Source organism: Pyxicephalus adspersus, chromosome 3 (assembly GCF_032062135.1).
Source record: "Pyxicephalus adspersus chromosome 3, UCB_Pads_2.0, whole genome shotgun sequence".
NCBI lineage: Eukaryota > Metazoa > Chordata > Amphibia > Anura > Pyxicephalidae > Pyxicephalus > Pyxicephalus adspersus.
In genome coordinates this window covers 107,262,762-107,278,965 of record NC_092860.1, presented here as the reverse complement: position 1 = coordinate 107,278,965, position 16,204 = coordinate 107,262,762, and the positions used below count along the sequence as shown (strand labels likewise).

Genomic DNA, 16,204 nt, shown 5'->3' with positions numbered 1-16,204 from the left:
TTTTTTTCTTTAACAAATGGCCTTGTTTTTCTAAAGCAAAACACTTACATGGGGCCAAGCAGAAGAGTACTTTAAAATGTTTTGCCATTTTTGGGTATAATACATCAGTATTTGAATGTAACCAGTATAACTAACAAAACAAGATTCTGTCATGTAAATTTACCATGAAAATACTAATAGCTTGATGAAAAATACCATGACTAGCATGAGAACTGCGCGGTTCAGGAAGAATACAGAATCATACAAAAAAAAAAAAAAGCAATCCCTTTCCTCTTCCGATACGTAGGCAACAGCTCTAACTTTCACTACAGAAAGCAACATGCAAAATACTGACAAGAATTTTCTTATGATACACTATACACTTATACCACTCAGGATTGGTAAATGAAATGTTCACTAACATATTAGTAGTTTGGATCTACTGATATCTTCATCTTTTCTACCTTCAAAATGTTGAGTCAGCTCCAGAACAAGTATGCAGCAGCAGAATCAAAGCTGAACACTTGTTTGTACTAAAGCCATGGGATCAGCAGGACACCAAAGTAACTAGCATTTCCAAAGATAATTTAGGAACAAAAGCCTACTTTCCTTTTCATAGAATTTTCTTCTCTATAAAGCTAGATAGTGTTATAGGAAATGATAATTTGTAAACATATTTTATAGAAGGTAAAACATTTATATTTTTGTATAACTGATCACCAAGTAGGTGGAAGACATTAAGTATTAAGGGCAATGTACATATCAATCAAAAATCAAAATCATTAGAGAGGAATCCGCAGTTACTGTGCCCTGACCACAAAACTGGAGAATATTGTGTGTTATAAAAGGCTACCAGAAAGTAATCAGTTCTGGTAAATATTGTCAGAAGATACCTTCTGATTAATACACAAAACCACACCAGCTCTTGTTGTTCATGGTGCAAGTCTTTAAAGTAAACCCATCAGGAAGGGTGAAGGAAATTTTCAATACAAACATTCTGATACATCTGTTTTTTCTGTATGTTAAGTATTTAAAGTGGAGTCCTTCATTGGATCAGGTACCTCGGGGGTTGCCATGTTTGTGGGTCAGGTTAGGGGAAAACACAATGGGGTTGTCTGTGGGTAGTACTAGAGGTGGGGTGTGGGTTCCTGCAGATATACAACATGATGATTGCATTTAGATTGCAAATGCAATGGAATGCATTAAACACAAAGTGTTGGCAAACATTGTGGAAGCATAGCAATAAATTGCTTTTGGCACTGCAGAGCATTTACAAAAATTACTAATTTTTAGCTCTGGCCACATAAACATCATTCCTAGAAGGCAGCAATAATGCCACCCACACACCCTAGAAGCCAGAATGGAAAAGGAAAAAATTGTTCATTATTGTTTTGCAAACTCTTTTCCTTCATTTTTAAAGGTGGTAGAAGTCTGGGCATGAAAGACCAAAATCTTTATGAGCCACTGTATGCAGAAAACTGCAAAAATAACTTATATATAATAGTATCGCCTATCCAGCAACTTGTGGCCTTACTCTGTAGCATCAAACTTACCTGTTTTTATGATGCATGCTTGTAGCCTTCCAGCTTGCTTATGTATTGTAAAATATTTATTTATGATCTCCAAAAACCTTGCAGTAGGAAAAATCAGACAATGCACTAAAACGTAATGCTGAATATCACTGTTTCTACCAGTACTATTTACTACTACTCCTACTCCAGACCTACAAGTTATACAACACTGAGATGCACATAACTTTGCACACCACACTTTGGCAAAAATGGACTACCAATAACTATACATAGACATTGATGCTAGTTTCCTGCATTTTACTAGGCATTACAGCTGTCACACACTATATTTATTAGTTAAGTTTTTGTTAAAGCAAGACATACCCCAAAGATCTAGGAAGTATTGTTCTCAACCCTCTTCAATTATTACTATACCACAGTCAAACTGATTATGCAGTAATAAAAACATGCCTTTTTATCAACCAAGTGTTCCAGCAAGTGTTAAAAACCTTGTGCTTCCATCACATAGAAGAGCAGGACCACTGCTCTCCCACATTAGCTTTCCTGAAGTCTGATGCACATGGCTGAACTCTAACAACATGGCACCTATTCCTAGAGTTTGGGAGATAGTGTCAAAAATCTGTCTCCGTACTAACTTTAAAAAAAAAAAAAAAAAAAAAAAAACCCATATGCAGTCTGATATAATACATAACAGGGTTGATTTTAAAGACTAACCCTGGTTTAAGAATACACTTTAAGATGTGAAATGTAAAGGGGATTAAAAAAAATGTTTTCTACCAGTAAGCTTGCAAACAGTAGACTGGTCTAGTTTTTAATATCTTACATAGCAAAGCTTTCCAAACGCCTGTTACTTTAACCTTTTTTTCCATCACAAAATCCAATGAGAAACATATGTTCCCAAGACAGGATAAAGTCCCTTTTCTAATCACTTGCCTTAAAAAGAAAAGAAAAAATAGGAACCTGATAAACATCCTCTGCCTAAAGCAGGATATGCAATGAAAATACTATGAGATTTTCTCTTTTCTTTTTATATTCAGATTAGTACTAATTAGATTTTTATATGAAATACAAAACTCTCTAGGGTATGCCATTTTTTACAGATTTTATTGTCTGCACAGGACAGTGGATAACATTTTTAGAATAACTACATTCCCATTATACAGAAATGCATACAATTACAATGTCTTGATTTTTATTTATCATAGAACTTGCCGGTAAGCCCTACTGGCAACCAGCAGAAACACAATATATCAGCTAAAAATGATTCAATAAACAAAAATGCCTTCCTCCACTGCATCCCAGGCATATCTGTAAAGAAACTTAGGGTGGAGTAGAGTAAAAGTTGCCATTTAGTGATCTACCCTAGGCTAAATTAACCAGGAAGAACTCCACACTTTTAAATTTTAAGCTGGAAAAGCAGCCAATTTGGGGATATGTGCCAGAGCACAAAAAGGTGGATAAAGTCGGCTTATAATGCTTTGTATAAAAGAGAACCTGTTTTGCTTAACATTCCTGCGCTGCATTCCTAAGCTTCAAGTGCAGGGGAAATGTGCTTTAAAAAAAAGCTACTAAGCACCATAGCAGTTGTCAGCTAACTAATAATCAAATTTGCTGTCAGATATGTGGCCCATCAAAGCACATTTACACTGTATCAGTACAGTTTTACTTCCTACTGCGTAATGCATTTTCAGACTTTCTCCTCCATGTTGATAAAACAAGCCCAAAAATGTATGTACATGGTACATTCGAAATTATGCAAAGTCTACCATCCCTACTAATTAGTACAAGAACACAAATGTACAAAGTGCACAATTCAAGCTGCAAGTTTACAGTTGTCTAACATTTGCGGTGTTCAATGTGCCAAACCTCTCCGGCATTTTAGGCTATTATGAGTAAAATCCCACCTAGTATACCTGCTATAAGACAGCTTTTTTAGCAAAGAAATACTCCTTTGTGTGCCCCTATAAAACCAGTTTTACTTTGTTGCTAGGTGCCTGGTCTCAGTGTGAAGCCAGTAACTGCCCAGAATCATACAAACTTCACAAAAACTCTGAATGGACGTTCTTTATACTGTGTGTAGGCCAATGCCCTATTAATCCCTATGGGAGAGCTGAACTTGAAGCAGTATCCAGGTTCCTGTAGAGTATGGCTGTTCTATAGAAATAAATGTGGTTGCAGCAAACAAGTGTAGTACAAAGTAGCACCTGTTAGAGATGCATTCCACTTGCATTTTAGATTAATTTGGCATGATACCTCCTAACTCCCTAGTGGTGTTTCTGATATCCTTGAAAGCCACAACATGCTGTATGCCTGTGAACAAGCCTTGAAAGAGAGGCACAGAAGGGTTTTTTATGACTATTAGAATAACAAAAGCATTTTGTGCTGCACATCAATGCATTGGCAGTATATTTCTTTTTGAAAGTGTCACATGGAACACAGGTCTGTTTAAAGACAACTGCACTTGGTAAATACAGTCCTGGGTGCAGCCCTCCTGGAGTACTTACCTTTGCCATCATTCCAGCGATCATTTTTGTATACTGTATACCTTAACTTGTATTAACTAACTGACTGTGTTGTGTAATGGAGCTGTGCTAATTTCAGGACTAGATGAACAGAAATGTTAAATATTTTGTCAAGAGAAGTTCACACACATGTACCTAAACTGTGTATTTAGCCTTTTGTCTAATGTTAGTTTTATAAGGGACAGTACAGTATTTTTTTTTTAGCAACTCAATTAAGATTCAGACTAAAGCAATTATGCAACAGCTATGGCTTAAAATCAACATTTTGCATTTAGGACATAATCCTATCTTTATGCATACACTTCATGGTTACAGGTGCAAAACCACTGACCATTTATATTTAGGACAAACAGCTGTACTGAGTGCTGTAACAGTAATCAAAAACACATTATGTAAACACACAGAGACTGCTGTTACATAACAGACTGGGTGCCAGATTTATGGGATGATTCACTTAATGGCACACAGACTGCAGCAAATTTAGCCTGAGAGGCAAAGCAGAGCAGAATCACATGCTATGCTATATAAACAAAGCAAACAAGTAAATAATTATAGTTTACACCGATCATAATAAAGATGATTTATTAGATCAAAGATAATTTAATAGATGAACATTACTTTTATTTGACTTGACCCAAAAAACTAACTCTGCTTCAGTGAGTAGTTATAAGCATGTGGGTTTACCGAGTAACTAGTAAGAATAGGTTTACCGAGTAACTAGTAAGAATAGGTTTACCATCCACCTTATGTTTGTTTGATTTGGTTACATAGTTCATTTGAAAGAAAAAAACCATCGAATTTAACAATGAAAATGAATTATAAGCCCCTTTCAATAAGGTATAATGTACAACAAAATATAGTTCTGTTATACTGACGTCTGAGCTTGGGCCGTTACACATCTGGATCACAGAAAATGGCACTCACCCAACCAACTCATTGCTAGCAAAGGGAGGTACATGTGGGATGGACTACCTTCATCTAGAATGCACAGCAAATTCCCCAAGCATAGGGCCCAGTTAATGAAAAAAGAAAAAAAAAGCTCCAAAAAACATTTTTTTAAATCTTGTAGTAAAAACAGAGGTCTTAGCTGCAAATAAAAGCCGTTCCCCAGCTTCCCCCTCATATTCTAGAGCGTCTAATCACTGTCTGTGCTAGTCTGGCTCCTCCATACCTCCCCATGGTTGCCTACTTAACTTTTTATGTAGCTGTCAAGGGATTCGTTTTTTAAACTTAAGAAGTTTTTAGGATGGTTACACAAGGGAAGTATAATCTTATGGAAAGCGACAAGGCTTTTTAAAGTGTGGTCCTTTTTGATCTTTATTGGTCCTTTTTGTGGTCCTTATTATACGAACGATCCTCAATCATTACTGATTATTTTAAAAGATCGTATTCTGCACAATTCTGTAACGATGCAATCATTCAAATATAATCCACCAATAATGTACACTAGGAACGCTCGTTCAAACGATACAGGAAGTGACATGTACAGGAGAAATTTTATCACAGAACAATCCACAATCACTGAACAACCGTACACACAATAGATTACGAACGATCGTCGCCCAATCAGATCCGCCGGAACGGTCATTTGTTTCAAGCGAGATTCCTCGTTCTTCGTGCATTTTTTTGTTATCAATTATCGAAAGATCTTTCGTGGATCGATAGTTTCCAACGACAATTATTGCATGTGTGTACGCAGCCTTAGAGAAGCATAAACAATCTAAGTAATCAAAGGACCTTGGATCATGTTGGTTACCTGATTCCAGAAATGTATACAACATATTCGGACTACTTAACAGAAACTAAAACATATTTCATGCATAATTTAGTGCCTAATGTGCAAAAAATTTTTTTAAAGAATGTAGAAAACTTTACCCACCATTACATGGGCTCACAAAACATGATCACTTACTTTTGCTCTTGTAAATGCTCCCCTGTGTTTTGACTGGAATCAGTCTAAAAATGAAAAACACAAAGATGTAAGAAAACATGTTATAAGGTTCGAAAATCAGAAATTTTAAGTGTATATAGCAGTACACAAATATAATTTATTGCAGCTTACCAGTCACCAAACTGCTTTTCTTTGACCAATCATAGAACACTTTGTATTCCGTGAATGGTCAACGATTGGCCAAGCAGAGAAGAGATTCCGCCTTCCCTGTCCTAGTATCACACTGTCCACAAGGACTAAACTATGGCTGTTTCTACAAACATCGATAGTTTAGTACACTGATTTTCAACTATTAAAAAACAGTGTTTATGAAAATATGGGCTACTTCCATTGTATTTGTGTTCCCTAGAAATTTTAAACACTGTTTTTTATTAGTTGACAACCAGAAACGGTTCCCTGATCTCCAGATTACAGCGATAAAACCCTTGTTAGCAGTAGTGCTGGGTAAGTAAAAGAATAGTATAAAGGCCTTACTGTTCCCTTATTTGCTTTACACCATATTTACAAAAGTTTGTTTGAGAGTTCACCATGCCAATTCATTAGTACAAAACATTTACATTTGAACATTTAACATTTTTCCCAAAATCCAGTTATAAAAAATAGTTCTAACATGCTGCAAAAAAAAAAAATCAAGCATACACATGTGGTTTGTAACACATGGGTTTATGTGAGTTGGCTTGTATAGATATTTTTTTTTTTAGTTTTTTTTCCAAGAGCGAGTTCACCAGTTTATAAACTAGCTTTCTAGATAACTGAGAAAAGTATTATTTACTACAAAAACAGCATAGACATTTGCAGCTTACTTTTATATCTTTTTTTTTTTTAAGTCTCAATGCAACATAATTGATGACTATTTCAAGGCAACTGGTCCTTTCAGCAGAAGAAATGAGGTTAGCTACTATAAATGGAAATGCACATTCAATGAAAGTTGGAAAATCCTTAGTCTGAAGTGTAAACTGCCAGTATGATGAACCATCTGCACAATTATCTGCAAAACTTTAAAATGAACATATGGATGATAAAGATTCCAGCAAATATTTCACAATGTTGCTTTAATGGCACGATAAAATAAAATCATGAACCAAATTGCTCCCTTGTTATTAAACCCACATTGTGTCTAGAAATCTACAAAATCTATTTTAAGAGCAGAACTAGGCAGCAGTCCACATTCAGGGTAATGTTTTGAGCTTTGCATTATGTTACTGCCATGGTTTAACAAAACACTGAAGTGATAGAAACCATACACGTTTCCTATAAGGAGTCTTCATGGGATGGAATGTAAAAAAGAAAAGATATTACAACAACGGTTGGAAATATCTAACACTCTACAAAGACCAAATAGCCATTCCTTTTCATTGATTTCTACTTTTGCTTACTATTCGTGGTGAAATACACTGTCAATATAGCAGATAAACCCATTGTAGATTTTAACCGCTAGTAACCTTTATTACATCGATATATTTGGAAAAACAGAGCACACAGTCTGTGTAACATCAAACCCGATATTAAATAGACACACAGCTAATAAATCAGTGGAACACTCATTCTACCCACTAAAACCAGACATTTGGATTCAGGTTGAGCTATCTTAGCTGGAAAGTGTCTACACAAAATAGACACATAATTCTAGGACTGAACTAAAATTAGGAACCAGCTACATAACGCCTTGCCCAATCACAAAATTACAATGAATGAAAATATTATTTATATTACTAAACAGGATTTATATGGCGTCAACATTTTATGCAGCGCTGTACAATAAATATGGGTTGCAAATGACAGACACAGACAGTAACACTGGAGGAGGAGGGGACCCTGCACCTAGAAGATGGGGGAAGTAACACACAATAGGATGGGAGATATGTAGTGGTGGGAAGTAGTAATGGTTTCAAAAGACAGAAGATGGGTAGGCACGTTTGAAAAAAGAAAAAGAGTTTTGAGTTCTCTAATAAATGAGCAGAAAGTAGGAGCAAGATGAATAGGATGAGAAAAGCCATTCCAGAGTGTTGGGGCAGCTCTAGAAAAGTGTTGTATCCGTGCCTGTGATGAGGTTATGAGTGAGGAAGTCATTAGTAGGTCATTGGGGGAACGGAGAGAGCGGCTGGGGGAGTATTTTTTTTACCAGGTCAGAGATGTAAGTGGGACAATAACTGTGTAGGGATTTGAAGGCAAAGCACAGGACTTGAATTTGATTCTAAGGTGAAATGGAAGCCAATGAAGAGAACTACAAAGAGATGCAGCGGAAGAGGAGCTGAGGGAAGGATGGATGAGTCTGGCTGCAGCATTCATAATAGATTGTAGGAGAGAGTTGGGTTAGTGGAATACCAGGGAGGAGGAGGTTACAGTAGTACAGACGAGAGAACATAAGAGCGTGTACAAGAAGTTTGGTGGTCTCTGGAGACAGGTAGGGGCGGATTTTGGAGATCTTGCGTAGGTGAAAGTGACAGGACCTGGAAATGTTCTGAATATGGGGGGTAAATGAGCGGGCCGAGTCAAAGGTGACACCAAGACAACGTGCCTGGGGGAGGGCCGAATAACAGAGTTGTTAACAGTTAAGAATATGTCAGAGGGAGAGGTGGAGATTTAAAATTAGAAGGGAGGGAGAATATTATGTCTTTAACCTGGCTGTTTAGGGAATTTCTTTTTTTACATAGCATTGGGAATCGGTTGATCTGTCATGCATCAAGCAGTGAAATACCACAACTGGTTGGAACTTTGCAGCTGTCTGTCTCTTAACAAGGGACAAAACATCGGTAGGCAGCTTGTAAAGAATGTGTGCTAATATATCTAATGAGAAGTGAAGTTTCTTCTGTGACCACTTGTCAATGTCAATCAAAAGGATGGGAAGTCAAAAGATGTTACCCTGAATGGGTTCCATTCAGCCGTAATCTATATCTAGGTAAAGACACTGACTACGTGCCAAGATACAAAGGCAGCCAGTCCTTTTGTATGTTTTCTGGCCTGTTTAATACTATTAAATGTACAATAGTAAGTAATCATCAAGAATATTTAAATCCTTGTCATGGGAAAAGTGTCAAATATGTTTATACAAGTATGAATCAGTACACTGCAGTATGAAATCAAGTTTATTTTTAGATGGAGTAGAAAAAGGTAGGACAGTTGTGTTAGTTTTCAATTAGTTATGCAGCAAGTTGCAATACCCTGTGTGTTCTGAAACTTCGCTCACTCCAGTCATCTAGCGGTCGTAATGTCATTGCCAAAGTCACACAGATTCCTACATTTACCCAGTCTTCCTGTTTATATAAGTTTCCTTTGATACAAGATAAAGTTTTTCACTTCACCTGTCATGTGTTTTAATGTTTTGGCCACGTGGTAAAAATTCACACACAAACCTATTTAGCCGTTATGAGAGATTGCAACATGAAGAAAGTAACACTGCACAGTGCTAAGGAGGTGGTGAAGTCTGTACATTGAATCTGCAAAGGAAGCTACTCCCATGTATGTATATACAAATACATAGAAATACATAGATTTCAAGAATAAGTATTCTTTCAATAATATAAGAATATTAATTTCAGATTTATCACTTTCTCATACATATCTAATCATCATGAGATCAAGAGACAAGAAACCAATGGGATTTTGCACAAATAGCTCCAAAGACTTGTTAAACAGGGAAATACAAATGCAGAGTCAATGTACAAAAAAATCAATAGCCCACAGACCCAAAAATCATATATATATTTTACAGAATCAGGCCAGAGCAAGCTTACTTTGCATACGTGGTCCAAACAACTCTATAGGCTTGCACAAACAGCTATATATAATAGTTCCCTGTATAAGGACATTTTTATTGCTGTGTCTTCGCTGAGAAGAATCAAAGCCCATTTAGATCTATGTGTAGTGCTTTAGAATGCCGCTGAGGAACGCATTTTATGTGTTACCCCAATGCACAGAACCTATTGAAACTTCACCCTATTTTTCCTACTGACCATTATCAGCAAAAATGAAACGGATGAAAAAAATGTCCTTCAGAAAAAGTAGTGAAGGTAAATTTACCCATTGAGGCACCTGTTCCGTTTCTCTTACATGGTTTCTCTTACATGGTTTATAGAAAACGGCCCACTCATTCCACTGTGCACCGCGGAACTGAAGCAGAACTCTGCAATATGTTACTTGTCTGTCACTGCACAGAGGATGCTGGATCCCACTTCCTACCACTATGCACACTGTGATGGTGTCCTCTGTAAAGAGAAGTAGTCTAAGTGGGCGAGTTTTCCATGATATGTCCAAATTATTGTACACCAAATGTGGCTGCTCGTGAGGATAAAAGAAGGGAAGGGTGTTAGAATAACTGAATATAGAAATATGTGCATGTTATGTTTGTGGGGAGATTGTAGACTTTCCTGCCATGAAGGCATTTCAACAACAGTGCTGCACCACTATTGTAATAATGTGACTGATTATTATTTTACACAACAATAATTTAAAGACAAGTTTAAACAATCATTCATTTAAAGACAATTTTAAAAAAGCAGAACACTTTGCATGTACGAGAAACCAAAAGTGTTTAGCAATCACTCAGTAACAGGAAGTGGCTTTACATTTTTTTAAGTATGCATGAAGTTCTATAATTGTCTTTCCCCTAACAATATTTACAGGGCAATGTGTAAAGCTGACAAATACAGACTCACTGTAGGTATGTGGTTCATATTTTTGGCCTGCTGATACTTAACTTTAGGACCCATAACATGTCAAAATAAACAATGTAATGTAACAGTGAATGTATAGACTAACACCATAATGCTTGCGTTACTGTTAGGTGAAGACCCCATTTCTCTATGCACTTTGAAATATATTTGTATATTGAGGTAGCCATATTTACTCATTACATATACAGGCTGCTTCCTGCTCAGCTTACAATAATAAAAGCAGTACTTAAAATTCAGAACATTACTTTTTTAATGCACCATCTATAACTACCTTTATAGAAATTGTTGTTTGTATGTTGGTCATGTCCGATTAGATAAAACACAAAAAACATAAGCTGCATTACTAAGTCTCAAGTTCATAAGTCTCAGAAAATCATTGAATTGCCCAATAAAAGCTAAATGTATATAGTGTATTTACACAATACTTTTTTTTCTGCCACTACAGGTCCCCATTCTGATGGTCACAATCATTTAACCTACTTCCTCTGAGCCCAGGTCATATTGGAACTGCTCCAGTCTGTGACAGTACATTCAAAGAAGAAGAAAGAAAAGCTAATTCCTCTGTCATTCATTTCTATTGGCCTGCTTTTATTTTAGCTTGTGAACCAATTAGTCCTTATGCTGCTGCTTCCTCTCACTCCTGCCCTGCTATATTTTTACTGCAAGAGGCTGTTAAATTTAAGTCATTACACTGTTGCATTACAAATGTAGCATTGTTACAGGTGGTGATTTGGGGTAAAAGCATAAATCCACCAAATCTTCCTTTGGTTGTCACTAATGAGCAATTGTAAATGTTTGTCCAGAACACAACAATGACATTATCTTTCATCTAAAGTGGTTGGAGGGGTTATATTAATATCTATTTAGAGTTTACCTTTCTTTCGCTAACCCCCTAACCTCCTTAAACCTTTACAAAGAAAAGCCTGCATGACCCCCAATGGTTCAGGTGGAAGGGTAACACATTGTATTCCAGAACTTCACAATAATTAGAAAAAAAAAAAAAAAAAGAATGTGAGTGCAATCCCTACACCACTGGTTACATACGCCAGTTTGCATAAAAAACAAAGAAAGGTTATTAGTAAAGAATTGCATATTAGGGGGAGAATCATGAAAATACACAGGATGTATTGCAGAACCAATAAAACAAATTATAAATAAAGTCAGCTGTGGAATTTAGAAACAGACCTGACTGTATTTTATGATTTTCCCCACAAAGAAAGAAACCACGTGCAGAGGCTCTCCTTTGTGAAAGAGCCATTATCCCCATAGGCTGCTAAAATATGAAATCCACTAATGGCTGAATCAGAAATGACATCTTACCCAGTGGGAAAAGGCCTTTATTCTACAGAAACAATTCATTAGCCAAGTATATTTGTTAGATACAGTTTATTTTCTCCACCAACATACTGCCATTGTTCTGTAATTGTATGGAATAATTCACATGTGTGTGACATACGCAGGTGGAGTGTACACTCCTTTGTTCACTCTCCTAGCAGCCACACAGTACAACAAAGAATGTGAGCCTCACTCCTTGCATTGGCATTTAGGGAGTACAGCAAGGATTCAGCATCTGCTCAGCCCTTCCCCTTTGCTTTGGGAAGGGCTGTACAGAGTGCTTCTGTCTTTGTGTGACAGCTCCCTTACAATTACAAAGACAGCAATGACAGGAGTGTTAGTTCCAGCCACTGTACTCATTCTGGTCACCTAGACATGTCTCCACCAAAATGACAAGTTCATGTTTCAAAGTCTATGCAATGTACATCATAGATTGGGTTAAAACATTTTAGGGGGGTTATAAGGACAATGGAGTTCCTGAACAGACTTCTTTCAGTATGCATTTAAAGCATGCTACACATTCACTACCTCACTTGTGAGCAGTCTATATCAATGAGCGTAGGAAAAGTATTAATGCAGCTTATAGTAATTATAAGTGTATTAGCACAAAGGCTAGCTAATTGGAATCAAACACAAATCTAGGATTATCAATCATGAAACTGACCAGCTAGAAACACTAAAGCTATTTCATGTTAAAATGAAGAAACTCAAATTTACTGAGCCTTTAGGCAATGCCAAATGTATTCCTGCACTTTGAGCTTCTGATCCAAATGAAGACAAACACCTTTTCCAAAAAAAAAAAAAAAAACCTTTGGAAGCGGCCAATTACACTACCCAGCGCCTGTCATGAACAAATAGAACTCCATCAGTTCCAATAGACAGAACCAAGATCATTCTTCAACAGCACACACAGTGAAAGCGGCTGCACACACAAAAGAACATCTGCTCTTCATGGTGGGGGCTTCACTCAGGACTAATCCCAATGTTAAAAACTACTGCTGCATTCTTCACCCTAGAACTTGCAGCTAAAGACAAATTTTAGCACAAAAAGTAAAACCCTTTTCTTTGTGACAAGATATGCAGATAAGTATTGAGTCTTCCCCCACCCTACCATAATCTTATCTGACAGTGTATGGGTGCCGCAGGCTGTCTGGGCCAAACTCAATGTAGTAGTATGGCTCCTTTCCACAAACTAGTATATGGCCTAATGTCATGGAAGAGACATTGCATAGTTTAAAAAGCATTCCCTGTTCTTCATTACACCCCAAAACAACAGCCAGTCCAAGCAGGTTTAAAGATTTTCATTCCAAAACTTCTGAATAAGTCCATTCATACTTTGGAGTGATGTGAAGTGTGTGAAAGGTGGCAGCATGTAGCAATTGTACACTCTTTATTAAAATAGTATGCAATAGTAATGGCAAAATCACATATACTAGATATTAGGATAAAATGGTAGCAAACTTCTATTTTTTTCATATTCCACACCAAAACAGAAGCCAGGCAGGTCTACAGACAGTCACTCACAACTTTTCTGCTGTAATGTGAAAGGTGACAGCATTGTTACAGGTGCTGATTTGGGGTAAAAGTATAGCGTCCACCAAATCTTCCTTTGCTTTTCACTAATGAGCAATTGTAAATGTTTGTCCAGAACACAACAATGACATTACCCTTCATCTAAAGTGGTTGGAGGGATTAGCTAGTTAAAGGGGCCCCATTATCGCACACACAATGCCTAAACCTTAGTCCACCAAGAAGACATGGAGAATGGCAGCTTGCTCCACAACCTGGAAAACATCATGCCCATGACATAATGGGCCAACAAGAATTCCTCCTCCTAACAAGCATGATTTCACATCCTGATAGGGATCATAGGGTATCAACTTAGGAACAGCAACATAGCATTTTAAGCAATAATCATGTCACTTTTTAATCATTTAAAAAAATACATTAGTCAGGAGTTCCACTTTAAGTAGAGTAAAAAGAACAAAACACAGATTAATGACCTATATAAGCCAAAGAGCTCCAGAATTGGCTGCATGGTGTTAAGTGGACCTGTCATCTACACTATGACAGCCTGACCAGTACAGAGCTGCCTAAACTATAAAGAATGACATGTGAAAGAAGAAGAGTAAAACAAGTTGGAACAAGGATGAAATGTCATCAGAGAAGCAGCCTGGTAAGCAGCAGCAGAAATGTCAAGCCTCTGAACTAAATATTAACAACCAATTCTCAACATATGTACATAATTCTCCAGAAGATAACATTTCTTTATTTTGCATAATGCCCCTGGCATCCTTGTATGTATTTGTGCACAATTAAAGCCTATTGTGAAGGATGTTTGCAGATCATTTGTACACAATCACATAATATTGTCATAAATCTATCAGGAAACAAGAAGTAAAAACATTTTATATACTGCTTTATAGTTCAGATATTGTTTCGGGGAATCACACAAATCAACTTTACAATGGGAAAATGTTTTTGTTGTGTTTGCCAACCAATCAGCATTCACCTGTCATTTCATCAGGGCAGTGTTCAAGATAAAACGGTGAATGTGACTGGCTGCCATCTACAAAATATACATCCTATTTTTTTTGAAAGAACATCAATCCTATTTCTGTTTTATCACAATGAATGGGATGACCGCTTCGTGTCTACAGCCAGCTCAGGACACATAGTATGAAACGTTTTTATTATTAAAGAGATCCTCATGCAATAACTTTATTTAAAAATGAAGTTATTTAATGTACAGCGCTGCGTAATATGTCAGCGCTATATAAATACTGTTTAATAATAATAATAAATGCAACAATAATATTTCCACATGAATTTGGGAGCTCCTATTCAATAATGCAAACAACTGGAAGAACACAAGCATGGACCTGGAAGATTCTCCACCAGTGAACGTCCGATTGCTTGATAAATAGAATATTTTATTTATAAAAAGATCTACTGAAAGGAATACAAAGCTTAGTAGGGTGTTCCAGAAATGCAATCTTGTGACTCTATATCAAACAATAGGAATGGGAGAAGCTCCTGGGAGACGGAGCGCTCTATCCCACACATTCCATAACAACACACGTACATCCCATTGTTGTACAGCGAGGATATCCCACTTGTTTACACCGCATCCTGGAAGTTCAATACTAGCCCAAATGGGAGGCATGCTCTTCTCCATATTGGAGCCGCACAATGGTACCGGCGTCATTGTTCAGTATTAGTGGAGTTGGAGGGAGCACAGGACTGTACATGGAAATGATCCTTTTGTAGATCAATGTAAAGCAGCACTTCTCACCTGAGAGGGGAGGATAAGTTCTGTATCTTCAGCTTGCCATAGCTCCACCATACTGGGGACTGGCTCGATCACTAGAAATTATAGAAAACAAGAGAAGAGATCCCATTTTATTCCGGTGATATAATAATAAGGGTGAAGACATGAGGCAGGCCTATCCCCATACACAATGCTAGCACCCCCAGCAGCATTGTATTGGTCAGGGCAGCACATGTGCCAAGCAGTGCCATGGCAGTGGTGTTGTGTACACATGCAGGACTTGGCATGGCAGGGATATAGACAAAGCCCCAAATACCTGGAGGAGCCCAGGAACAATGCACAACAAATGGGCTCCAGCTCCTCAGCCCCCCTAAGTGTACAGGCCCATATCCTTCTGTGTCGCCTCCTCCTTCGCCCCAACAAGCAGCACAGGGGCCCCCGAGCTGTGCAGCCTAGATCCCCCATTGTGCTCCTCACCTTGCCCTCCTCCTTGTCTAAAGCAAGGCAACAAGACGTGGAAGACCCCGAGCATAAGATTGACGGCCGTGGCAGTACAGCAGCGGCTGCCCCTGTGAGGGAGAAGCAGCCCCGCCATGCTGCTGCTATCCTTGGGCTCTGTGCTCGCTCGGGTGTCACAGCAGCATCGGAGCGGGCGGGCCCGCCGTGCACACGTGGGGCGGTGTGTGTGAGCGCGCCCAGGGGAGTGTTAGAGCCGTCACTGCCTGCGTATGGCTGGGGGCGGGGCCAAACGCCCAAACAAAGAGCCCGGGGGGAGGGGACCGCCCCGTGTACAGGCAGACAAAAGTGTGCAGGATGAGGGTAGAGGCGAGGGGCACCGGGGCCAACAGGAAGAGCCTGGGTATACCATGGGCACCGGGGCCAACAGGAAGATGGAGCCTGGGTATGAGCCTGTGGTTTGTATTGGTGGAGGAGCAGAATCC

At 38.1% G+C, this 16,204-nt stretch overlaps 1 protein-coding gene across 1 annotated transcript in view; it reads right to left on the bottom strand.

Moving 5' to 3' along the window:
* TMEM131L (transmembrane 131 like) overlaps positions 1 to 15,941 on the bottom strand; it is a gene marked incomplete in the record, with an annotated part of 40,233 nt that extends 24,292 nt beyond the window's left edge. Inside the window, 3 exon segments of the mRNA XM_072406836.1 lie at positions 5,946 to 5,989; positions 15,288 to 15,358; positions 15,741 to 15,941. Of these exon segments, the coding sequence (XP_072262937.1) occupies positions 5,946 to 5,989; positions 15,288 to 15,358; positions 15,741 to 15,858 (233 nt within the window).
* Positions 15,942 to 16,204: the final 263 nt, after the last annotated feature.